At 40.8% G+C, this 27,868-nt stretch overlaps 1 protein-coding gene across 3 annotated transcripts in view; it reads left to right on the top strand.

The window, feature by feature from the left end:
* myo1f (myosin IF) overlaps positions 1-27,868 on the top strand; it is a 152,191-nt gene that overhangs the window by 49,482 nt on the left and 74,841 nt on the right. Inside the window, exons 4-9 of one of the 3 annotated variants that reach the window (XM_072594021.1) lie at positions 14,527-14,616; positions 18,714-18,808; positions 22,422-22,509; positions 23,515-23,604; positions 24,159-24,290; positions 25,978-26,112. In XM_072594021.1, the coding sequence (XP_072450122.1) occupies positions 14,527-14,616; positions 18,714-18,808; positions 22,422-22,509; positions 23,515-23,604; positions 24,159-24,290; positions 25,978-26,112 (630 nt within the window). Of the gene's footprint in view, positions 1-7,608; positions 7,682-14,526; positions 14,617-18,713; positions 18,809-22,421; positions 22,510-23,514; positions 23,605-24,158; positions 24,291-25,977; positions 26,113-27,868 lie in introns of those variants that run through there. The other 2 variants (XM_072594022.1, XM_072594023.1) reach the window with 2 other exon arrangements.

The following is a 27,868-nucleotide window of genomic DNA, read 5'->3' as shown; positions in this document are numbered from 1 at the left end:
AAAGTTAAATGGTGAGTTCAGAAACTCACTCCAAGCCCAAATGTTCCTGTTTTTCGTAAGCATCCAGATGTCCCACCATGAGTCAAGAAAATGTAGTTCTGCAAATTACAGGAAATCTTAAGCCTGAAACAAGAAGTAACCTTGAGCAAAAAAATGGCCAAACTGCAAATTACTTAAGAACAGCAATATGTATTCAGAACATGAATTATTGCATATGATTATTAGTTATCATCATCACTTATTTTCCCTCATCATTGAATAATCAGAGCTCTTCCCTCAAATAGATCTTGAAGGCATCATTCCACTCTTACTCATGTCAATTTACAATAACTTACCACATATTTTGACGTTTTCACATTACAGTGTTTCCAACTGTTCTTCTTTAAGTCAGCAAGATATCTCTGCAACATTATCACATCTAAACTGATTGAATCAAATTGCCTGATTCAGGCCGCGTTGACAGGGTCTGAAGTTATACTTTGTCAATAGTGCCAGCAAATGACATTTTACTTTGTACATTTAAATCCTTCTAAAGTTTTTGCCTCCTTTAATTTTGTTTTCAGACACTCTTCCAGAATTATTTGTTAACTTGATTTAATAGATGCCCACAGATTGCTCAGGTGGTAAATGCATGAGAAACTAGTACAGCCGATGAAAATTTCCAAAGCCAATAATAGAACATAGAACATAGAGCATAGAACAATACAGCACAGAACAGGCCCTTCGGCCCACGATGTTGTGCCGAACTTCTATCCTAGATTAAGCACCCATCCATGTACCTATCCAAATGCCGCTTAAAGGTCGCCAATGATTCTGACTCTACCACTCCCACGGGCAGCACATTCCATGCCCCCACCACTCTCTGGGTAAAGAACCCACCCCTGACATCTCCCCTATACCTTCCACCCTTCACCTTAAATTTATGTCCCCTTGTAACACTCTGTTGTACCCGGGGAAAAAGTTTCTGACTGTCTACTCTATCTATTCCTCTGATCATCTTATAAACCTCTATCAAGTCACCCCTCATCCTTCGCCGTTCCAACGAGAAAAGGCCGAGAACTCTCAACCTATCCTCGTACGACCTATTCTCCATTCCAGGCAACATCCTGGTAAATCTTCTCTGCACCTTCTCCAAAGCTTCCACATCTTTCCTAAAGTGAGGCGACCAGAACTGCACACAGTACTCCAAATGTGGCCTAACCAAAGTCCTGTACAGCTGCAACATCACTTCACGACTCTTGAATTCAATCCCTTTGCTAATGAACGATAATACACCATAGGCCTTCTTACAAACTCTATCCACCTGAGTGGCAACTTTCAAAGATCTATGTACATAGACCCCAAGATCCCTCTGTTCCTCCACCTGACTAAGAACCCTACCATTAACCCTGTATTCCACATTCTTATTTGTTCTTCCAAAATGGACAACCTCACACTTGGCAGGGTTGAACTCCATCTGCCACTCCTCAGCCCAGCTCTGCATCATATCTTTGCAAACGACAAATGCCCTCCTCACTGTCCACAACTCCACCTATTTTCGTATCATCTGCAAATTTACTGACCCACCCTTCGACTCCCTCATCCAAGTCATTAATAAAAATTACAAACAGCAGAGGACCCAGAACTGATCCCTGTGGAACTCCACTTGTAACTGGGCTCCAGGCTGAATATTTACCATCTACCACCACTCTCTGACTTCGACCGGTTAGCCAGTTTTCTATCCAATTGGCCAAATTTCCCTCTATCCCATGCCTCCTGACTTTCCGCATCATGTTCCGTATTGAGTTAGCTAATCTCTTCAAATTTATCAATTTTGTGGCTCTCTGTTCCAGGCTGAAAAAGCGGGGAAAAAAAGCATTTCACCAGTGAATTGATGTTGGAAGATATGGATGACAATGATTGGCATAGACAGCAATGAGCTCAGTGGTGACTCCTCTTATGGTTTGACTGCACGTCACCACTTGAACATAAAATATATAGAGTGAGGTAACAGAGGTCTGTTGGCATTATCAAACTGGCACAAGAGGGCAAAAGGGAAAAATTGTTAAAAAGGCATGATTTAGACTTTACAGAAAATTGAAGTTAAAAATCACACAACACCAGGTTATAGTCCAACAGGTATAATTGGAAGCACACAAGCACATTTGTCAGCCCCCTGATGAAGAAGCAGCGCTCCAAAAGCTAATGCTTCCAATTAAACCTGTTGGACTATGACCTGGTGTTGTCTGATTTTTAACATTGTACACCCCAGTCCAACACCGGCATCTCCGAATCAGAAAATTGAACACAACCTGATTTGAATTTATGTGAATTTCAGGCTTCCACTTCTCTTAGTTATAAAGTACAGTTAATGCTTTTGCATTTTCTCATTTGCTTCAGTTTTATGGATTGTTTTTCTTCTTAAACTCTCTGGAGTCCAGAAGAATGGGAGGAGATCTAATTAAGGTCATTGACAAAGTAGACATAGAAAGGGAGTTGTGCATTTAACTACATTTTGACAACATATGTGCTTTAGGCTTGTTCAACAGTATTTATAGAACATAGAACATTACCGCGCAGTACAGGCCCTTTGGCCTCGATGTTGCGCCGACCTGTCGTACCAATCTGAAGCCCATCTAACCTACACTATTCCATGTATGTCCATATGCTTGTCCAATGACGACTTAAATGTACTTAAAGTTGGTAAATCTACTACCTTTGCAGGTAAAGCATTCCATACCCTTACTACTCTCTGAGTAAAGTCATAGAGTCATAGAGATGTACAGCACAGATGCAGACCCTTTGGTCCAACCTGTCCATGCCAACCAGATATCCCAACCCAATCTTGTCCCACCTGCCAGCACCCAGCCCATATCCCTCCAAACCTTCCTATTCATATACCCATCCAAATGCCTCTTAACTGTTGCAATTGTACCACCCTCCACCACATCCTCTGGTAGCTCATTCCATACACGTACCACCCTCTGCGTGAAAACGTTGCCCCTTAGGTCTCTTTTATATCTTTCCCCTCTCACCCTAAACCTATGCCCTCTAGTTCTGGACTCCCAGACCCCAAGGAAAAGACTTTGTCTATTTATCCTATCCAAGCCCCTCATAATTTTGTAAACCTCTAGACGGTCACCCCTCAGCCTCCAACGCTCCAGGGAAAACAGCCCCAGCCTGTTCGGCCTCTCCCTGTAGCTCAGATCCTCCAACCCGAGCAACATCCTTGTAAATCTTTTCTGAACCCTTTCAAGTTTTACAACATCTTTCCGATAGGAAAGAGACCAGAATTGCATGCAATATTCCAACAGTGGCCTAAGCAATGTCCTGTACAGCCGCAACATGACCTCCCAACTCCTGTACTCAATACTCTGACCAATAAAGGAAAGCATACCAAATGCCTTCTTCACTATCCTATCCACTTTCAAGGAGCTATGAACCTGCACTCCAAGATCTCTCCCTAGGACCTTACCATTAAGTGTATAAGTCCTGCTAAGATTTGCTTTCCCAAAATGTAGCACCTCGCATTTATCTGAATCAAACTCCATCTGCCACTTCTTAGCCCATTGGCCCATCTGGTCCAGATCCTGTTGTAATCTGAGGTAACCCTCTTTGCTGTCCACTACACCTCCAATTTTGGTGTCATCTGCAAAGTTACTAACTGTACCTCTTACGCTCGCATCCAAATCATTTACGTAAATAACAAAAAGTAGAGGTCCCAGCACCGATCCTTGTGGCACTCCACTGGTCACAGGTCTCCAATCTGAAAAACAACTCTCCACCACCACCCTCTGTCTTCTACCTTTGAGCTAGTTCTGTATCCAAATGGCTACTTCTCCCTGTATTCCATGAGATCTAACCTTGCTAATCAGTCTCCCATGGGGAACCTTGTCAAACGCCTTACTGAAGTCCATATATATTACATCTACTGCTCTGCCCTCATCAATCTTCTTTGTTACTTCAAAAAACTCAATCAAGTTTGTGAGACATGATTTCCCACGCACAAAGCCATGTTGACTATCCTTAATTGGTCCTTGCCTTTCTAAATACATGTAAATCCGGTCCCTCAGGATTCCCTCCAACAACTTGCCCACCACTGAGGTCAGGCTCACAGGTCTATAGTTCCCTGGCTTGTCTTTACTGCCCTTCTTAAACAGTGGCACCACGTTTGCCAACCTCCAGTCTTCCGGCACCTCACCTGTGACTATCGATGATACAAATATCTCAGCAAGAGGCCCAGCAATCACTTCTCTAGCTTCCCACAGAGTTCTCGGGTACACCTGATCAGGTCCTGGCGATTTATCCACCTTTAACCGTTTCAAGACGTCCAGCACTTCCTCCTCTGTAATCTGGACATTTTGCAAGATGTCACCATCTATTTCCCTACAGTCTATATCTTCCATATCCTTTTCCACAGTAAATACTGATGCAAAATATTCATTTAGTATCTCCCCCATTTTCTGTGGCTCCACACAAAGGCCGCCTTGCTGATCTTTGAGGGGCCCTATTCTCTCCCTAGTTACACTTTTGTCCTTAATATATTTGTAAAGACCCTTTGGATTCTCCTTAATTCTATTTGCCAAAGTTATCTCATGTCCCCGTTTTGCCCCCCTGATTTCCCCTTTAAGTATACTCCTACTTACTTTATTCTCTTCTAAGGATTCACTCGATCTATCCTATCTATACCTGACATATGCTTCCTTCTTTTTCTGCACCAAACCCTCAATTTCTTTAGTCATCCAGCATTCCCTATACCTACCAGCCTTCCCTTTCACCCTGACAGGAATATACTTTCTCTGGATTCTTGTTATCTCATTTCTGAAGGCTTCCCATTTCCCAGCTGTATTTTTGCAAGATTTAGTAACTGCTCCAAAAGTGGTCATCAATGCCACGATCAGAATACCAAATTTGCAACATTTGTTTGAAAGCAAGAGGTTGCTGAGGGAATAAGTAGAACTCAAAGAAGATTGGCGAAATCACTTCATAAGTTACATTATGAATAAAAGTAATTGTGGGTCAAAAATCCCAGAAGATAGTGGCTGAATAACAGAATCATATTTTAAATGGGAAAATAAAATAAATTTTAAAATAAGGCATTTGACCAAAAGAGGTACAGAGAGGTCCACATTAGTGATAGCAAAGTTAGCCAAACATTTCCTTAAAAGCCAACTGGAGAGATGATGCAAATTGAAAAAAAGATTATGAGGAACAGTTCAATAAGATTTCGGGAAATAGGACTACGCCATTGGGTTCCTGTTCCTCCATTCTCTGAAAATCATGATTGATCTGCAAACTAACTCCACATCCTGGGATATGTCTGGATTGAAATGCATTTCTGTCAATATCAAATTAAAATGAGCAATTGTTCCAGCACTGAATATTATTAAAAAGGAACTGTGTCAAATTAGGTTCAGATCCCTGAAAAGGGCCTGAAATGATATGTCAGGACGAGTCTAACAGTCTCCTCCTGTGCTTACGTGGATATGTACAATAAACTTCGCAAAATGTAAAACTCTATATTTCTCTACAATAAACTATATCTACTCACTAACCCATCAGCATCTCTGTAATCTCTTGTATTCTTCCTCACAATTTTCCTTGTGCATTAATTTGATATAATTCAACTGTGCCTGTGCACAATATAATTGCCAACCTCTTGAACACCCTTGATCCTTGCTTTGTGCTTAGCTACTTCTTTACTTATGTAGCTAAATTCTCTTTGATATTGCACTATGTGCTTCAGTCCTCATAACCAGTCTTTAATGTGGTAGCTTTTTAATGATTTCTGGAGATTCCCAAATATAATTTCCAGCACAGCCTCTATATTTATATATTCTGTGATGTTCTCAAAAGCTTCAATTGAATTAGGCCAGCATGATCTGTACTTTACAAACCAATGCCTTTCTAAGTGCTGGGTAATGTCATCCCATTTTATAGACTTGAAGATCACAAAGATAAATACAGCTTAAGGAGGCCATTTGGCTGATCCTTCCATAGAAATTGCTAATCTTCCCTATCACGAGATCTAAGTGCCTTTTAACTGCATAATGCGGACATACTTGCTGTACATTGGCTGTAACTGGGTTCCTCTATGCTGTTACCCACAGAGGTCAACAGTCATTCTGAAAGCAACAAAGCAGTTTGGGAGTAACCATCAAAGAGGATTGGTGAAATCAATAAGCAACATTATAAAGGAAAGCAACTGTGGGTCAGAAAGGTCAACAAGAAGCAGCTGAATATCATAAGCATATTTTAATTAATAAATAAATGGGAAAGAGAATAGCGTTTGAAAAGTAGGGTTTGCAAAACAAAAGCAATATAAAGAGATCCATGTCAAGCAAACCAAAACCTGCCTTAAACGTAAACAGCAGTAACAATGTGACAATGATGCAAACTGAAAAAAGATAAACGGGAAACGTTTCTTATTCTTTTTTGAAATGATTAAAAAGTAAATAAAAGGCCAGGTCAGGCAGCATCCAAAAAGCAGGAGAATCGACATTTCAGTCATAAGCCCTTCATCAGGAAAGCCCCTTATTCCTGATGAAGGGCTTATGCCCAAAACGTTGATTTTCCTGCTCCTCGGATGCTGCCTGATCTGCTGTGCTTTTCCAGCACCACGGTCTCGACTTTGATCTCAGAATCTGCAGTCCATGCTTTCTTCTAAGTAAAAAGCCAGTCCAGATTAATGCCCTCATCACAGTAGAACGGAAGTAGACAGGGAAAGAAGCAAATTGGAGCAATGCAGCTGATTGATAGAGAGGAGAAAGATGGCTGTAGTAGGGAGGTGCTGGAAGCAGATTCTTGGAATAGGGGAAAGTGAATAGGCAGAATACCAGCCTAAATTGAGAGAGTGGGAGGAGAAAGTCCTGTGAAACTGGGGGTGGGGCAGATGGAGAAGAGTAGCAATTTGAAACTCTTTAGAAGTAATGAGTTGAATTAGGTTAAAAATTGTCAACTTGAGTGAGGACAGAAGAAGAGAACTGGATTAATGATGCAACTTTTTTCAAAAAAAAAATTCTTCACAATCAATATCACTGCGGGTCCAAGAATCATGTAGTTCCTCAATTTATCCCTCTTCGAGCCTCCAGTCCCTTCCCTGGTCATTAATCCCAATGTGGCACCCCCAGATTTATACTTAAGGCCACTGATTCTGACAACTTGAAGATCGACCTTTTCTAACAATATCCAATAATAGATGTTCCAAGTTTCTTGTCATTTGTGCATTGAGAAGAACGCCATGACAGAGGTGAAGGCACCAGAAGGGGGTGCTTACAATTTTAACCCTCAATATCTAAGTAGGTCAGTGTAGGGAATTGATCTAGACCTCATTGTTGAGATCATTTTGTTTTCTTAAGAATAGAAATCTTATCAATTCTGAGATATAAAAGTACTTTAAAATTAACCAGAGACCAATATTCTAATTTTGTGGAAGAACCTACACTTGGGGTCTCTCTTTCAAAATAAGGGATCACCTATTTAAGACAGAGATGAGGAGAATTTCTTTTCCTCACAGAAGCTCATGAGTTTTTGGAACTCTCTCAAAAGGCAGTGGAAGCAGAGTCTTTGAATATGTTTAAGGCAAAGCTGGAGTTATCCTTAATAAGCAAGGTGATGAAAGGTTATCAAGGGTAGGTGGGAATGTGAAGGAATCAGATCAGCCATGATCTTATTGAATGATGGACCAAACTCAAGAGGCTGGGTAAGCTTCTGCTCTTAATTTTTATGTGTGTATGTGCAATTTGCAGTCAGGGCAGTACTGTAGGTGTCAACTATTTGGATGTTGAGCTTTCACTCATTTTCTGAAATACAAGAATAGAATACCTAAAGAGGAAATTCTATATCTACTTGCATGAGAAAGGACCTCTCCCTTCAGAGGTCAAACACATAGAAGGAAGTTAATTTACTTAGACACACACAGGCACAATTTCCGCATATTTTGCACCAAGTTCAAATAAGTATCAATTCTGTGTGTTTTAGTTTAGAAAAGAAGTCCATTTTCATCGCTCACTGCCCTATCCCTTTTCTATCTCAACTATTTGATCCAAGGCAATTGGAAGTGGGCTCCCAAGATGCCATTTAGCAGCAAAATTTGGTGCATGCATTGGATTTGGAGGGCAAAGACTCCTTCAAAATTAGGCCTGATAGGTCTCAAGTGAATAATGCCAGGAAATTGCAGATAACAGTGATCACCAGTCACCATTTGCAACTCCCTAGATATTGAAGTAGTCTGTATCCATATGCAGCAAGACCTGGATAGCATCTAAGTTTGGGATGTAGCAAGTAATACTTGTACCACAGAAGTGTCAGTCAATGACCATTTCAAACAAGGGAGAATCTAGCCATTGCTCCTTGATGTTCAATGACATCACTATTTCCGGTTCCTTCCCTACTATCAAAACTCTGAGAATTACCACTGACTAGAATCTGACTGGATGAGCCAAATAAATGATGTGGCAATGAGACCAGATCAAAGGCTAGGAATTGTGAGGTGAGTAATTCACCTTCTACCTCCACACTCCTGGAGCACCATCTACAAGGCACAAGTCAAGAATAATTTTCATTTGCCCACATCTCCAACAATACTCAAGAACCTCCACACCATTCATGACAAAACATCCTACTTGCTAAGCATCTAATCCGCCACCTTCACTTTTTACTGTCTTCATCACTGATGCATAGTGGCAACTATGCATACCACATATCAGATGCACTGCAGTAACTCACATGGCTCCTTCAATAGTACCTTCCAAGCCTGTCATCAGCCTGAAGAACAGAGCAGCAAATGCATGGGAGCCCCACCAACTGCAAGTTCCCCTTCAAGCCACTCACCAGCCTGACTTGGATCAAGTCACTGTTTCTCAACTGTTGCAGGATTAAAATCCTGGAATGCTCTTCCTAGCAATATTGTAGGTGTTCCAATTCCCCACGGACTGTAGAGGTTTAAGAAGGCAGCTCAATGCCATTTTCTCTGTGGCAGTTAGGAACAGACAATAAATGCTGGGCTAAGCAGTGATACACACATCACTTGATTTAGTAGGAGTTAAAAGGCACCGTTTAACATCACTGCCATTGATATTACAGACTCTGATGTTATGATGGAATCTTATGCTGCCCTGCTACTAAACCTATCACAGGGATTTAATCGACTGGGGAGTATGGTGGGTTTGTACTCCACCACCTTCCTGCCTCCTTCCCCTGGTGTGAGTCCTTTGGATGGTCTTCTGCCAACTGAGGGCCTCAAATGGGCAATTAAGGCCTGGACCCCACTGCTACCGGTATTAACCCATTGGCAGACAATGGCCTGCATGAGGGTACCAAAGGCTAACCAGGAACCCAGCATCAGGAAATCCACTGAGAGCCTCTCCCCTGCTTTTGCTGCTGATACCTCTCCCATGACCTGCCCCTGAACCCACCTTACCACTTGGAAATGCATGACTTTCTGTGACAATACTAGATCTGCTGCAACCAGCACCAATGATGGGCTGTTGTTCAATACAGCGACTAGACCCTGATTGGTTGGCAGCTGTTCATGGATGGGACTTCTGGCCTCCTCCACACCAGCGCTTTGACCAGAGGAAGGCCTCGATTATCTGATTGAATAAAGATATGACAGAATTTCTCTGATTGAGCTGACACTAACCCTGCGTGTGTATGGAGTGCACACTCTACAGTTGTGGCATCAACAAATACAGCGTTAATCTTTGGTCTAACCAATCTACAGTTCCCTCTCATGGTGCTTCAAAATTCCCCAGTTTTATCATTAGCAACATTGCAACACATCTCCTATTGATAAATGTGTTTCTAGATTTGGGACAGGAAAACGGGGAAGCCAACACATTGGGTGTGACTTGAGCCCTAGCAGTCATCCAGAACTGCATGCAGTCACTGTAACTTCTACCATTCATTTCCCAACAGCTGAGAGATATAGTTATACAGTCGCCATTGTCACCGCTCTGTTCACTCTGAGATGTTCACAAAGTAGCATATCTACTTTTCATGTGCCAACATCAAATGTTGCAATATTCACAGGAAAGCATTGCAACTTCTTCTTTACGGAACAGATTCACACTCTGCATAACACTGCTTCCTCTTCCTTTGGCTTGGTCTGTACTGTCATGACTAATAATGCCACATAGAAGTCATGTTGCTGTCATTGTAATCCTATTTATTTGGCTCTTAGGAAGTGGAGTCTCAATGCATAACAAGTTAGTCACAAAGTCGTATGCAACTCTGCTATGTCTGGCTAATTGGTCGTGTCACTGTCTGAGTTAGAAGCTAGTGCTCCTCTCCACCACCTGATCATATTATCTTTAGACTGATACTTCAAAGCACCAGAGAGAGAGCGGGCCGTGCTATCAGTAATGGTAGCTGCTGGGGAAGAGAAGAGCTCTTCAGCTCTTCTGCTGGGGTTGGGGTCAAAATGGAGGGATCCTGTTTAATGTCAAAGTGATCTGCTTAACCAAAGTGTTGATTAAGGAATACATACTGGCAAGGCCACCAGGAATAACTCTCTTGCTCTACTTCAAAATAGTAACATGGAATATTTCACATCCACTTGAAAAGTCAGACAGCGCCTCAATTTCAGGTCTCATCTAAAAGGCAGCAAGTGCAACAGTGCAGCACTCCCTTAGTATTGCTCTGGAATGCCAACATTGAGTTTTTTTTATATATGTGCTCAAATCTTGGGGAATTAAACCTAAAACTTTGTGAATTCACAGGCAAGAGAGCTACCAACTGAGCAACAAGGAAATTTCCACATTGCAACAGAATATTGCAAGAGCTGACCATCTTCGCCAAAACTTTCTAGTTGTATCTGGTTGTGTAGTCTATCATTGACAACGAAGCAACTAATTGTAGAGAAGAAACAAGAATGTAACTGGAAACCTACAGAGAGCTGCAGCCAAAAGACCTAAAATCAGTGTACCATGCTCAGGAAATTTTACGAAAACTTTGTAACATTGATTTTCAGGATACATCTGGATTCTGTGGACACAGTTAAAAATCACACAACACCAGGTTATAGTCCAACAGGTTTATTTGGAAGCACTAACTTTCGGAGTGCCGCTCCTTCATCAGGTAGTTGTGGAGGTTAAGGTCATGCTCATAGAATTTACTGCCAAAGGAGTCCAGTGTCATGGAGATGTGATACAGTAAATAATCTAAGATTAAAATTTCCATCTTTTATGATGGGATATTCTGGTTTCTGTTCTTTGATATGTAAATCCCAGATCTTCTTTTCAATTAAATCTCAAGATAGCTCAGGTTTTTAAACAATAGGTGTGAGGTCTATCTGTGTCCCAATGCTATGTCAGACTGACAAAGTTAAAAATCACACAACATCAAGTTATAGTCCAACAGGTTTAATTAGAAGGCACACTAGCTTTCAGAGCGACGCTCCTTCATCAGGGGGCAACCACCTGATGAAGGAGCGGCCCTCTGAAAGCTAGTGTGCCTTCCAATTAAATCTGTTGGACTATAACTTGATGTTGTGTGATTTTTAACTTTGTACACCCCAGTCCAACACTGGCATCTCCAAATCAGACTGAGAAGCCCTCTGTATAGCTTTACAGAGTTTTACGTGGATTCATGCGGTTTTTGAGCAAAATAAAACGTAATTCTGCAAAAATAAATTCACCCCCTAAGCTTATATGTGTGTGCATGTAGGAGCAATAGATTGAGTGTGCATGTGAGTGTGTGCATGTGGGTGTGAGTGTAGAGTGATAGAGTATGTGTTTGTAGATTCTGTGGAAATACACTACTACTTGTGTTAGCTACCGTGGCATAAATACTACTACCAGTTCTGAGCATACCTCAGGGAAAATGAAATATAAATAAAGTGGCAAGTTTGCAGATGCAATGGTGACTTTAACACAACCGCAATACTCTCAGTATGCTAGATTCTGTTGAAGACGTACATCAAGCATTTTCACATGATGTGCTTGGTAATGAACTTTCCGTCATTTCTGTCTATGATTAAAGGAACAAGTGCCTCTTTAAAGCAATGACGTAGAAAACATGGAGAGTTATTGTTACATGCTTTTATCTGACTTTTTTTTATATTCATGAATGGGATGGTATTTGATAAGGCTGGTATTTGTTGCCCGTGACTAATTTCCCTTGAACACATTGGCTCTCTAGATTGTTTTAGAGTGCAATTAAAAGTCACCAACATTGCTGTGCACCCAGAGCTATATGAGGGCCAGACCAGGTGAGTAGAGCAGGTCTCATTCCCTAAGGGACATTAGTGAACCAGATGGGTTTTCAAGAAAATCAACAATGGTTACATGGCCTCCATGAAGCACTTTTTCATTTCCAGATTTTTAAAAATTGATTTCAAATCCCAACATCTGCCATGGTGGGATTCAAACCCAATCTCACAACATTAAAATAAAACAAAGAACTGCAGATGCTGGACATCTCAAACAAAAACAGAAATTGCTGGAAAAGCTCAGTAGTTCTGGCTGCATCTGTGGAGAGAAAGCTGAGTGTTAATGTTTCGAATCCAGTGACCCTAACTGATGGCAGCTAGAGACCATCTGCGCTTCGGAGGGTCGGTGTGGACTTGTTGGGCCGAAGGGCCTGTTTCCACACTGTTAGTAATCTAATCTAATCTAATCTGTTCATGCTGAAGATAGGACGTGATGGAGGAAAGGAATGAGCAGATTGGCAGAGATAGAGCCCAGCAAGAGAAAGGGATGGATGACAGAATGCTTAAGAGAAAGAAAAGCTGGTCATGAGGACCACAGTAGGTGCAAAAGATTGGTTGTGCAGAAAGCAGCACATGTCATGAAAGGGCCTAGGGTTGTGAGAGTTGAAAAAGCACATGGAAGAAAGTGTTCAGGCTCTAAAACTATTGCACTCAATATTGAGTGCTGAAGGCCGCAGGCTTCCCAACTGGAAAATGAGATGCTGTTCTTCAAGCTTGCCTTGAGTCTTGATTACTATCAAGATTAGAGTGGTGCTGAAAAAGCACAGCAGGTCAGGCAGCATCCAAAGAGCAGGAAAATTGATGTTTCAGGCAAAAGCCCTTAATCAGGAAGGCTTTTGCCCGAAACTTCGATTTCCCTGCTCCTCGGATGCTGCCTGATGTGCTCTGCTTTTCTAGTACCACCCTAATCTTGACTCTAGTCCCCAGCAACTGCAGTACCGGAATGCAAAGTACTGGGCTAATGGTAAGATTCTTGGTAGTGTAGATGAGCAGAGAGATCTTGGTGTCTATGTACACAGATCCTTGAAAGATGCCACTCAGGTTGACAGGGTTGTTAAGAAGGCATACGGTGTTTTAGCTTTTATTAATAGAGGGATCAAGTTCCGGAACCATGAGGTTATGCTGCAGCTGTACAAAGCTCTGGTGCGGCTGCACTTGGAGTATTGTGTACAGTTCTGGTCACTGCATTATAAAAAGGATGTGGAAGCTTTGGAAAGGGTGCAGAGGAGATTTACTAGGATGTTGCCTGGTATGGAGGGACGGATTTACGAGGAAAGGCTGAGGGCCTTGAGGCTGTTTTCATTAGAGAGAAGAAGGTTGAGAGCTGACTTAATAGAGACATGTAAGATAATCAGAGGGTTAGGTAGGGTGGACAGGGAGAGCCTTTTTCCACGTATGGTGACAGCGAGCATGAGGGGGCATAGCTTTAAATTGAGGGGTGATAGATATAGGATAGATGTCAGAGGTAGTTTCTTTACTCAGAGAGTAGTAAGGGTATGGAATGCTTTGCCTGCAACAGTAGTAGATTTGCTAACTTTAGGTACATTTAAGTTGTCATTGGACAAGCATATGGACATACATGGAATAGTGTAGGTTAGATGGGCTTCAGATTGGTATGACAGGTCAGCGCAACATCAAGGGTCGAAGGGCCTGTACTGCGCTGTAATGTCCTATGTTCTATGTACCCACTTGCTTACTTTCATCCAGTCATCTGTCTCTCTCTCTCTCTCTCTGGGCTCCATCTCTGCCTATGTTCTCACTCCTTTTCCCTTTAGCCCTTGACTTCAGCATAAAACCGCCTTTCCTACGTACCATCAGTTCTGAAGAAGGGTCACTGAACTCGAAACAATAACTCTGTTTCCTTTACACAGATGCTGCCAGACCTGCTGAGTTTGTCCACCAATTTCTGGTTTTGTTCCTCAACAGCATTAGTTGGGGTCTGTGGATTACTAACCTAGTGATCCAGACTACATCTCTAATCTGGAATCAGCTGATGGGTTCATATACGACCTTTTGGAGGCCAGGTGTGCCTCTATTTGGCTTGCTATACTAGCCGCCCACAGAGATTGCAGATATTCTTCCAAATCCAATTGAAACCAAATCTGATTTTTTTTTTGGTTAATCCCCAGAGTTCAACCCCAGTGTTGCAACATGTCTTGCAGGGGGAGAGTGGGGTTTCTATAGAGCAACAAAGAAACGTTACAATTTTCTTGGGATGGCTGAGGTAGTAGTGGGGCGGTGTTGATGTTACAGCGATAGACAGGTGAAACTTCTCTAGACTGTCAGTCTCAATTCTCAGCCATTACTACAGTAAAATGCCTTGACTTGTATCTCAGACATATATCGGTTCAGTGCTCATCTCAGTAAACCCTTTCAAACAGATGCCTTACTTCACAGACAGGGAAATTGAAATTTATCAAGGAGCTGTAAGTAAATGTTAAATTTTACTATCTTCTTTTCCCAGTGCAAACTTCTAGAGTTAGCCAGCAACTCTGACATTGACATTCCTGCAGTACATCTACTGTGTTCCGCTATGTTGCATTTTTCTTGTCTGTGGTTGTGATTCATGTCATGCCAGCAGCACAAGCCTGTACCATTGGCTACTTGCAGATGTTGTCAGTGAGTGGAAGAATTTGTCTCTCAAAGCACCTTTCCCAAGTACTCATAGTAAAATTAAAAACATTTTGTATGTGGTCAAATCTGTACCTACATTCAAGCTAGTTGCAGTTTTTAGTTGAACTGAAAGATTTCTGTTGTAAACAAAGCCTGACATGTGGTTGAATTATTTATTTTTTGAGAAAAAAGTGGTTTTTGCACCTTTTCAATGTTATTTCTATCCCTCCCCTGTATGCATAAAAGTTTAGGTCATTTCACAGGTGATGCCATCATCGCCCAGTATAATCCTGAACTGTAAGCATCCACATGCAGTTGGACAACAATTAAGCGTGATCCAATCTTAGCCTGATAACGTCACAAAAGGGCTCACTGGATAATATCAGAATCGGCAATAGTCCACAAAGATCAACTCCAGATGCTGGAAATCAATCATTAAAACAGACATTCTTGGGAACATTCTACAGATAATTCAGAGTGGAATGTGTCTCAAGACTGAGAACAACACAGTCCAGGAACAGAGTACGCTGACCTCTAAATATATGGGGGTCGAAAAGTGTGGCGCTGGAAAAAGCACAGCAGGTCAGGCAGCAACCAAGGATCAGGAGAGTCGACGTTTCAGGCATAAGCCCTTCATCAGGAATATCTTATGGTCTGGCATCAGACAAGGATGTATAGATAACTGCTGATAGTATCTCATTAACTGCAGCATGTCCATATGCATCAGTTAGGATACTTGCATTTTAACATTAAGTAAAACCAAACATCTAATTTTAAAAGAAGTAACTTTTAAATGAAATATATAGTTTTGTGTGAAAGTGTGAGCTAACATTTTAATATGTGTGTGAGGAGGGAGAAGGGGAAATCAGATGATTATACTTGGTAGAATTGCCATCTTACATTATCTGTCGTGGTAAGTTCGAGATCAAACTATTTAAATGTTTTTATTTGAAACAACGTTGATGCCATCACAATATTAGTGATATGATCAAATCAGGAGTGGACCAAAGTTTTTCGCTGTTTAGTTCAACAACATTTCTATTTTGAACCTTTCTATTTTGTTGCAACATTTGTACATTGTCTTTAAACCCAACATGTTCCCGTCTCTAGAAAGCCAGAAGAATTCTAAAATAACTAAGTCCAATATGTTAGTTGAAGTAAAAAAAAGTCTCCTGTTTAAAGAAAGAAGGAAGATAAAACCAAGACCACAATGGTTTAGCAAGAAGGCGAGAAGAATACAAAGAAAGGTCAAATGAGGAAGTGAAAAGTAGAAAGGGCCCAGGACCAGCAACTGAGGACACTTAAAGCAGTAACTGAAGGCGACATAAAGGGTAAAACCTCAAGAAGACAGCAAGCAGAACCCAAAATAGCTAAGCTTACCTAAAAATCTAGTTGAAAAAGCAGTAAGTGATAAATTCAGTAAAATTGCTGCAGATGATCAGGATCTAGTAGATAAGGAATATTTTTCATGGTCAATTAGTATCAGTTCATCTGTTCATCAGTGACTCTTTCACAGTAATAGAGCTGTTTAATAATTATTTCCTGGTGTTCAGCTCCATTCATGTCTCTGATAGTAGAACAGCATCTTGGCTTTGGTTGTCACGTGTAGGGATAAGTTCACACGACATCAGTACCGGTCATTGATCACTTCCAACAAGAGGAGCAAGTACTTCCATCTAACCTTCCACTGCATCACACACATCAGATCTTCTGCTATCACCATGTGGAACAGTCCTTACAAGCAATGGATTTCAGGCTGACACCTTGGCATTTCCTGATTGGTAGGCCACCATGATCAATGGTCCCACTTGCTTTTATGTGAGGTTAGTGAATTGACAATTGATGTAAGCAATAAACAGGCCCTCATCTCTACCTGTGTGGAACAGTGGAAAAAAGTAGTGCACATTATTTTTGTATTTTTTTCTGTTGTGACAATACATTTCTTGAAATATTTACTGTAAAGGGAAATGAATACAAAATTGAGAAGGTTATACCTTAGTTATAAAAGGCATCAGTGAGACAACATATGGAGCATTGTATTGGTGTCCTTATTTAAGGAAAGATGCAAATACTTTACTTGTCCTATTGTCATCTTCATTAGTCTAGTACTATTATTCCTTTCATCATTCAATCTCTCCCATCTTCCTTCACGTCATGAACCTTTCTATTTCTGCTTTGTTTATCCTGGCTCTGCGCTCACGTAAAATTGTTATACCTTTAACTTCCAGTTCTGATGAAAAGTCACTGACCTAAAATGTTAATTCTTTCCATGCATGCTCCCTAATTATCATTGGCTTATTTCTTCCATTTCAAGATTATCCATGCTTCTCCTTGCTCCTAAGTTAACTGTGACTTCTGCCATTCTACATGTTTCTGAACAAAGAGACCTTGGAATGCACATTCATGGTACCTTGAAAGTGAAGTCACAGGTAGACAGCATAGTAAAGAAGACATTTGGTATGCTTGCCTCTATTGATCAGTGCATTGAGTATGGGAGTTGGAAGGGCATATTACAGCTGTACAGGACATTGGTTAGGCTACTTTTGAACATTGTGTGCAACTCTGGTCTCCCAATACAGGAAGGATGTTGTGAAACTTGAAAGGGTTCACAAAAGATTTACAAGGATGTTGCCAGAGTTGGAGGATTTGAGCTACAGGGAGAGGCTGAACAGGCTGGGGCTGTTTTTCCTGAAGCATCGGAGTTGAGGAGTTTATAAAACCATGAGGGGAATGGATAGGGTAAATAGATAAGGTCTTTACCCCAGGGTGGGGGAGTCCAAAACTAGAAGGCATAGGTTTAAAGTGAGAGGGGAAAGATTTAAAAGGGATCTAAGGGGCAACTTTTTCCCACAGAAGGTAGTGTGTGTATGGAATGAGCTGCCAGAGGAAGTGATGGAGGCTGTTACAATTGTAACATTTAAAAGGCATCTGGATGGGTATTTGAATACGAAGGGTTTAGAAGGAAATGGGCCAAATGGGACAAGATTAATTTAGGATATCTGGTCGGCATGGGCGAGTTGGTCTGAAGAGTCTGCTTCCATGCTGTACAGCTTCATGATTCTATGACTCCATGTGCAGGATCATCCTTGAATGACTAATTCCCTGCAAGATGCTTAATCTGCATTCAATAGACCTTCCTGATAGGATGAATGAGATTGGGAGCTGTGTTAGGAATGCATTTTAAACTTATTTTTCCAAAATGACCAATATTTTAACGTGCGATCTGTTAAGCAGTAGTTCAGCCATCACCGACACCTATGATATGTAGCAGGGGAAAGCAAAGAGTGAGTAAAGAACATAGTGGTCATCCCCCATTGATTTTTCCAAATGGATATTGTAGCTTCAATGGATACTCTGGATATACCATGTGAAGAAGGAACTTTCTCCATTCTGCCGGAGAATTCATGTGAAAAATTCACAATGGATTAAACTAAAACTGAATTATTAATGGACATGACTGCAGAGATCAAATTGGGTCTCACAAGACAGGGAAGATAAGCAGATCTATTAGATAATTAGTGCAGTATGAACGACTGTGGTTCACAATACATTATCAGAATAACAGGTCAATAGCATAGAGAAGACTCATTCTGTGCTATGCTACTTTTACATTTGAACTAAAATATTTCAGTTACATTTGAGTTATAGCAGATTTTTTTCAACTCCTGTGTGACCAATTTTAGTTTGAATTCCTGTCCTGTAGAAAATAGCTGCAAGAATTTAGTTTGATGCTAATCAATTTTCAAAAGTTTCTTTTATTACAATCTCTGATAATTTCAAGAAAATATACTCATTTCATAAAGGACAGCAGTGTGCTGAGTGAAACCTTCTATTGTGCTCATTGTTAATTGTATCTGTTTTAAATATAATGTATCTCCTTTGGTTTAAACAATTTCTTCTTTATTTCCAGGCTCAGTATGAAAATCCACCTCATATTTATGCTCTAACAGACAATATGTACAGGAATATGATGATTGATGCAGAGAACCAGTGTGTTATCATCAGGTATGAAACAGTAACTATTCACTGATTACAGGAAGAGGTAAGCCCATTAAACTCAATCTGAATATTTTATTTATTGACCATCAAATACTTCCACAAGATTGCTGACAAGAAACAATTGCTAGTGGACAAGCAGCGAGCCAGGCAGCATCGGGAGATGGAGAAGTCGACGTTTTGAGCACAACCCTTCTTCAGGACTGGATGTCGGGGGAGCTGCAGATAAAGGGGATGGCAGGGGCAGGGTGGTGAATTGGGCATAGGTGAAGAAAGGCAGGGTGTATGACCAGCTTGGTCAATGGGAAGAATAAATCCAGTTGGTGGCAGGGAGCAATGGAAGGGAGGGATAGAGGCTGGGAAGGGAGTCAGGGAATGGGAAAGGAGGTTATTTAAAATTGGAGAACTCAATGTTGAGTCATCTGGGCTGCAGGCTACCCAGGTGGAAGATGAGGTCCACCCTTTCCCCATCCCTTCAACTGCTCCCTGCCACCTATTCATTCCTCCCATCAACCAATCAGGTCATAGCTCTACCTGTCTTCAGCCATCTCCACTTCACCACCCTGGCCCCACTTCCCCCTTTATCTGGAGCTCCATCTACCCCCACCCGCAGTTCGGAAGAAGGGTTACACCCAAAATGTCAGCTTCTCCATCTCCTGATGCTGCCTGGCTTGCTGTGTTCTTCCAGCCTCCTGCCTGTCTACTTTGGATTTCATCATCTGCAATTATTTTACCTACACTATCACAGAGCCACACTCAAACATTATTACCACATTCTGGATGTAGATTTGCTTGCTGAGCTGGAAGGTTCATTTTCAGATGTTTTGTCACCATACTAGGTAACATCTTCAGTGAGCCTCTGAATGAAGCACTGGTGGTGTAGTCCACTTTCTATTTATATGTTTGAGTTCCTTGGGCTGGTGATGTCATTTCCTGTGGTAACATCATTTCCTATGGTAAAAACAATGACTGTAGATGCTGGAAACCAGATTCTGGATTAGAGTGGTGCTGGAAAAGCACAGCAGTTCAGACAGCATCCAAGGAACAGGAAAATTGACGTTTTGGGCAAAAGCCCTTCCTGATGAAGGGTTTTTGCCCAAAACATCGATTTTCCTGCTCCTTGGATGCTGTCTGAACTGCTGTGCTTTTCCAGCACCACTCTAATCCAGAATCATTTCCTATGGTGATGTCATTTCCTGTTCTTTTTCTCAGGGAGCGCTAAATGGGATCCCAGTCAATGTGTTTGTTGATAGAGTTCTGGTTGGAATGCCATGCCTCTAGGAATTCTCGTGAGTGTCTCTATTTGGCTTGTCCTAGGATGGATGTGTTGTCCCAGTTGAAGTGGTGTCCTTCCTCATCCGTATGTAAGGATACTAGTGAGAGAGGGTCATGTTGTTTTGTGGCTAGTTGATGTTCATGTATCCTGGTGGCTAGTTTTCTGTCTGTTTGTCCAATGTAGTGTTTGTTACAGTTCTTGCAATGTATTTTGTAGATGACATTAGTTTTGCTTATTGTCTGTACAGGGTCTTTCAAGTTCATTAGCTGCTGTTTTAGTGTGTTGGTGGGTTTATGGGCTACCATGATGCCAAGGTTTGAGCAGTCTGGCAGTCACTTCCGAGATGTCTTTGATGTAGGGGAGAGTGGCTAGGATTTCTGGACGTGTTTCGTCTTCTTGTATGGGTTTGTTGCTCAGAAATCGATAGACTATGTTCATTGGGTACTCATTCTTCTTAAATACACTGTGTAGGTGATTTTCCTCTGCTCTGTGTAGTTCCTCTGTACTGCAGTGTGTGGTGGCTTGTTGGAATAATGTTCTCATGCAGCTTCATTTATGGATGTTGGGATGATTGCTTCTGTAGTTCAATATTTGGTCCGTATGTGTTGTTTTCCTGTAGATGCTGAGTTGGAGTTTCCCATTGGCTGTTGTTCTACTGCGACAATGAGGAATGGCAGCTTGTTGTTATTTTCCTCCTCTTTTGTGAATTCTGTGCCAGTGAGGGTATTATTGATTGTCTTGAAGGTTTTCTCTCATTTGTTTCATTTAGTGAACCCAAAGTTTGGGTTAGATGGTTGGCAGACCTGTCTGTTCGAGTCTCTGCATTACTGCCTCTGCTAAGAACTCTGATATCGGAGATCCCATGGGTATTCCGTTGGTTTATCTGTAGGTTTTGTTGTTGAAGATGAATTGGGTGGTAAGGCATTGGTCCACTAGTTTGATGATACTGTCCTTGCTGATGAATTTGGTGGTGTTTGGTGTATGTGTCTTTGGTTCTTCTAATAATGTAGTCAGCATTTCCTTGGTCAAGTTGATGTTGAAGGATGTGAACAGGACTGTTATGTCAAAAGAGAATATGATATCATCTTCTTCCATCTTGGTCTTCAGGAATTCTTGGGTGGAGTGGATGGAGTGACGTGAATCTTCTACTACGTTTTTTTTAGTCTTTGGTGTAGCTCCTACCTGTAAATTGGTGTTCCAGGTAGTGAGGAGAAAGTAAGGACTGCAGATACTGGAGATCAGAGCTGAAAAATGTGTTGCTGGAAAAGTGCAGCAGGTCAGGCAGCATCCAAGGAGCAGGACAAGGTAGCAAGACTATGGGTCTGAGGGGGAAGGGGGGCACTCCTGGTTTGTGAATTTTGGATAATCTGTAGAAGCGCGGTGTGTTGGATCCACCTGGTTTCATTTTTTTGGAAGTCGATCTTATTTATTTCTCCAGATTTCTGATGTTTTTTGGGTAGGGCTGTGATTTGGTTCTGTAGTTGTGAGTCGGGTCTATCGCCACTTGTTGGTATCTGCAAATAGTGCATTTGCTTTCTCAATGTAGTCTCTTTGATTTAAGATTACTGTCAAGCATCCTTTGTCTGCAGGTAGGATAACAATGTTATTATCTTTTTTTAGTCTTTTTCGTGCTTTCCTTTCTTGTCTTCACAAATCTTTTCAAAAATGATTACCACAATGCTTTAAAATTATAACTCTTTAGACCTTTGAATTTAAAGCAACACATCTCTCCTAAGAACTAAAGCACAAGAGATGAGTGTTATGACATGGCGGTGAACCCTTCTGCTAATTAACCCAAACACCCAGAAAAGCTCACCTCGCCTCATAATCTGTTAAAGTTTGAGTGATAGAGAACTGCCCAAATTCCACTATTTAAAGAAAAAAAATCAATTTATTCTTTAACTCCAAAAGTGAACATTAAACAACAACTATTTACAGCTCTAAGCCCCTTTTCTCTTAACGACTTATAATCTACCTTCAATTCTATAACAATATATGGTTCCAATAAACATGTATTAAAATTACATCAACTTAATTTCAAGATGAAAAACAACTTTATTTGGACTAACATATTAAAAATATTTGCATTTCTTCTGTAAAATGTCAAAAATTGTCATGCAAGTGGTGGCCACATTGCTGAGTAGCTGCAGTGCTTTCAATTTCTCACTCTCCTTTTCTGAATAAAAGGTCAAAAGGGGCATTGTGAATCCTGTTGAAATTATGTGAAATACTGTCTGCTGACTGCAACTCTAAACATGAATGAAATATCCTAGGTATGTGAAGCATATAGACCAGTGGACATTTATATCATTTCAGTAATTTGTGATTTTTTTTTCTGGCTTTCAGTGGTGAAAGTGGAGCTGGCAAAACAGTAGCAGCTAAATATATAATGGGGTACATCTCCAAAGTGTCAGGAGGAGGATCAAAGGTTCAGGTAATGACAAAAGATCTGATCTTTAAAAATTTATTTCAGCATTTCATTGTGTCTAAGAATGATCAAGAGTGAAAGATTGCACCCTCAGTTTACAGGTTAAGGACTCCCTGTGGACTTGCTGAAGAATAATATGGGGGTGGGGGGAGACAGTTACTCCCACAAGGGCCATAAACAGTATTGTCATATTCAAATCAGGCAGACAGGAAGTGAGAGGCCTCCTACTTCATTTTTGTTTTTTTCAAAATGCCAGGCAGGCACCTGTTCGCAGGAATACCCAGGGGAAGTGGACTCATGAGTTTGCATTCAGCCTCCCTCAGTTTGGCCAATTTAAGTGGAGACAGGATGCCAGCTGCTGACACTCTGCAGAAAGGGTGGACCTGCTTTTGCAGTTGCATGAAGAAGGTGATCAGGGTGGGAGGTCTCTATTATTATGCTGCTCTTGCAACAGCTGCAGCAGCTCCCCCTGCACACCCAGAACCCCGACATTTATAAGTGGACTGAACTCAAGAATACTTTCAGATCCACACTCTCTCTGGCCCAGATGAGATTCAGCCTGGCAGGGTATATGGACATATACATCCAGTTGATATGAGGAAAGATATGCAGCTAAACCCCGATTGTAAAGGATTGTCGACCTACTCTACACTCATTTCAAATTAGTTTGTTTTCTCACTTAGCATAAGGGCTAACAACAGCTTCCTCTGGTATCCCTGCCAAAGACACACTTCAGGGAAACCTTGAAGATAGTGAGAAGAACCAGGAATGTCCCCTTCTCTAGCCATCTCATCTGGTTGCAGCCAGTACTCCATGTCCTCACCCCAAGAGAAGTCACCCAACATTTCAAGAATGTGGAACCGTAATGTTACTAGCCTGTGTGTTTATTATCCAGGAACTGAGCATTTTACAGGTACATAGGAAGCAACACCTTTGCCAGATGTAGGCTACATGTTTGTAATGGAGACAAAACTATCTACATCATTTTTTAATTTGTCTATATTGTTCTAGCATGTAAAAGATATCATCCTACAGTCAAACCCTTTGCTCGAGGCCTTTGGAAATGCCAAAACTGTACGAAACAACAATTCCAGTCGATTTGTAAGTCACTGTTGTGGATTTTTCAAATATCTCAGTATTTAAGAATCATTGAGCCATGTAATTCTCAGTGACCCTAATGGGAATGAATTTTCACGTCAAGTCATCCATAGGGATTGTTACACAAATTCTTTCTCCAGTCTTTTCTATAATGTTCTGCCAATGATATAATAAACAATTAGAAGAAAATCTGCAATAGTTCACCCACACCATTTATGTAAGTAATCAATTTGCCACAAAATGTTCATCGCCTATCCTGAATTCAAAGAATTCATCCACTGTTTCCAGCATCTGCAGTCATTGTTTTTAGCTCACTGGTATTCTGTACCTTACTATTAGCTCAACCTGATTACCTTGGTTTACAGAACAGGGATACGCACTGTTTCATGTTAATTAGTGATCATATTAATTTAGTTATATATGATTTAATTATTGGAGGCATTTTCATGCCCTTGGTGTCCCTCCGAAATATAGGTTGGTGTGGTTGGAGAGAGAGAGAGAGTGAGGGAGATGTATGCATCACTGTTCTATACTGACATGTATTATTTCTGCCAAAGGGAAAGTATGTTGAAATTCAGTTCAGTCGTGGTGGAGAGCCGGATGGAGGTAAAATCTCAAACTTTTTGTTGGAAAAATCCCGAGTTGTTAGCCAGAATGAGAGTGAGAGAAACTTCCACATATATTACCAGGTAATGCACCACTTCCTTACCATCTGACTTTAATGAATTGAGAATGTAGACTCTACCTCTATGAGGAAATGTATCCAAGTGGAAATGCTTACTTAGAGGTCAGTGGATGCCCAGCAGTAAGATAAAACAGAAATCTTGTTGGAGAATTAAGATGAGTTTATAAGTAAAACAAGTTTAAACAGAAAACAGCCATCAACAAAAACTTGGAAAATTTATTGCCTAAATAAATTGGTATTTTTTCACTTTGCTATGACCCCTGAACCAAATTTACACAATAAAAGTCTTCCAGAAGGAGCTATGCACCTGTACTTCAAGTTCTCTTTGTTCAGTAACATTCCCTAGGACCTTACCATTAAGTGTATAAGTCCTACCCTAGTTTGCCTTACCAAAATGCAACACCTCACATTTGTCTAAACTGAACTGCATCTGACACTCCCTGGCCCATTAGCCCACCTAATCAAGGACTCATTGTACTCTGAAATAAGCTTCTTTACTGTCCACTACACCACCAATTTTGGTGTCATCTGCAAACTTACTAACCATACCACCTATATTCGCATCAAAATCATTTATATAAATGATGAAAAGCAACGGATCCAGCACTGATCTGTGCGACACATCACAGGTCACAGGTCTCTAGTCCAAAAAACAACCCATCACTACCTTCTGTCTCCTACCTTGAAGCCAATTTTGTATTCAGTTGGCTAGCTCTCACTGGATTCCATGTGATCTAACTTTGCTAATTAGTCTACCATGTGGAACCCTGTCAAACTCCTTGCTGAAGTCTATAAAAGCCACCAACATGCCTTCATCAATCTTCTTTGACACCTTTTCAAAAAACTCAATCAAGTTACGATTTTCCACGCACAAAGCCATATTGACTAAACTTAAACAGTCCTTGCCTTTCCAAATGTAAATCCCCCCCCCCCACCAAACTACTTACCTACCACTGACATTAGGCAAACTAGTCTGTAGTTCCCTGGCTTTTCATTATCACTTTTCTTCAATAATGGCACGACACTAGCCACTCTCCAGTCTTCTGGCACCTCACCCATGGCTGTTGATGATGCAAAGTATCTCAGCAACGGGCCCAGCAATCTCTTCCCTATTTCCCCACAAAGTTCCAGGTTACACCTGATCAGGTCTCAGGGATTTATCCATCTTTATATGCTTTAAGACCGCCAGCACTTCCTCCTCTGTAATATAGACACTTTTCAAGACAACACTATTTGTTTCCCAAGTTCCCTAGCTTCCATGTCAGTTATCAATTTAAAAGTATCGCTGGGGTTGTGAAGGGTGATGTTTGGAAAAACATCTTTGTTCAGAATGTTAGAGCTCAGAATGCATGAGGTGATGATTATGTCATTTACGGGAAATTGAATAAATATGTGAAGCAAACAAAGGTACATGGCTAGGGAGAGACAGAACAGCTTGCAAGTAAAGAGTCTACATAGGCAGGTTGCAAGCCAAATGGTTCCTGGTGTTGTAAATCATGGATCCATGATGCTTTAGAAGTGATATTGATGTTTTTTATAAAACACTACAGATTAGAATGTTATGCCAATATTACATCAGCATGAGTTCTATTATAATACAATGTTCCAAGTATGATTAGAAGCTAAATTCAAACAAATGTTGAAATCAGAAATATAGGCTCAAAAATAAATTGACTTTTTCTTCTAAACAGCTGCTCGAAGGTGCTTCACCAGAGCAGGTTGAAAATCTAGGTATCGCTGATCCTACATATTACTTCTACTTAAACCAGTCAGGCACCTACAAGGTGGATGGGACAGATGACAAAAAAGAATTCAATGAAACAATGGTAAGTGAGGCAGTATTTTTCTTTATTTTAATGTGAGTACTGTTGTTAGGCTGCTGTGCAAGAAGATGTCAGTGAATCTGTCAACTGATATCCTCCATGTCCTTTGCGTCATGGCCATGAGGGGTGAATTTACATGCCTTATCCTCATTGCACAATGTCCAGAGAACCAGCTAATCCATTGAGAGTGATTATCTTTGTCAATGTGACACATTTTAATCTATAAACAGAAAGCAGAAACTGCTGCAAATGCATGTCAGTCAACAATGCATGAAAGCAAAAAAGTTAGCATTTCAGATTTCAACTTTCTTCAGTTATGACATTTTAGCTTATTTATTCAGTCCACAGATGCTGAGCCCTGTTGTGTGTTTCTCTCAGTTGTCTGGTGTTGAACAGGCAGTTCATGTTTCTGCTATCTGCAATTTTTTTAACCCATTGCAATTTAGACAAGCAAAAATGAATATTGGAAATGAAGAGGCCGTTCAGCCCCTTGAAACTGTTCAATCATCAAATTCGCTTATGATAGATCTGTATCTTAAACTCACTTGGAGGTCGCCATTGATGATGTTACCTAGCCAGGTAATGAAACGTCTGGATATCAAACCTACAGCTCAGCAAGCAAACCTACACCCTAAACCTCAACCTGAGCTACAAACCTTCACAAACCTTGCATCTTAAACTCCATCTGAATCTTCTTTCCTCACAGAAAACTAACAAGCTCAGTTTTGAAACTTTCAATTTGTGTGAAGATGTGCTTTCTGAATCACTTAAACTTCCTACGTAAAGGGCACACAAGCCCAATCAATACATGTTGACCTCATAATGTTCTCCCAATGCTATTCTGGTCAATCAGTGCTGCAGTATGACATATCATGGCAGCAAATCTCCTGGTACCAGTAGGTACAAACAGGATGGACCAAAACGTAGCAGCCCTCTCAAAACCAGTATATCTGTCCATAAGTGTGGTGCCTGAAAGTGAGTTCAGTATTGCAGAAGGGGTCTAACTCGTGCTCCAAACAGGTATAGCATAACTTCTACCTGATGGTATTCCAGCTCTTTTTAGCTAAAGACCAACACTCCATTCACCATATTTAATCAATTATTGGACGTGTCCACTAATTTTTAGAAAACTACAGTATTTGGACCCCAAAACCTCTTTGTTCATCCACAGCCCCTACCTTCTCACCATCTAAATATTACTCTGATCTTAGGTCTTAAGTGGAAAACCTCAAACTTTCCATTTGAACTCCATCTGTCATGGTTTTGTCCTGTCACTTAATTTGTCAATGTCCCATTGCACCTTCCTTCTCCAATTTACTCTATTTATGTTGCCCCTTAAAAAGGTTATATCTGTGGAATTACATATATGGCTGTCTCTTCCTTCTCACAAACCCTTTATTAAAAATGTGATCCAAATACAGACCCTTGGAGGATCAACATCAGTTGCATATTGAATAGGTGTCTAGTAAATTTCTCTCTCCTAGCTTCTAACCAATCCTTGATCCAAGCCAATAGATCAATTTCAATTCTATATCCTCTAATTTTTGTAAGCATCTCATGTGGAACCTGGACAATTGTTTTGTAAGTCCATATACATAATAGACACAGACATTCCTGATTTGGTAGCAAATTTTGGTAGCGAAAATAGAAAGTCAGATTATTATTTAAATGGCTATAAATTGAGAGAGGGGAATGTTCATTGAGATCGAGGTGTACTCTTGCATCAGTCGCTGAAATTAAGCGTGCAAATGGGGCAGGT

The sequence above is a fragment of the Chiloscyllium punctatum genome, chromosome 24 (assembly GCF_047496795.1).
Source record: "Chiloscyllium punctatum isolate Juve2018m chromosome 24, sChiPun1.3, whole genome shotgun sequence".
NCBI lineage: Eukaryota > Metazoa > Chordata > Chondrichthyes > Orectolobiformes > Hemiscylliidae > Chiloscyllium > Chiloscyllium punctatum.
Note: the sequence above shows the minus strand (reverse complement) of the source record. Positions and strands in the feature narration are given on the sequence as shown.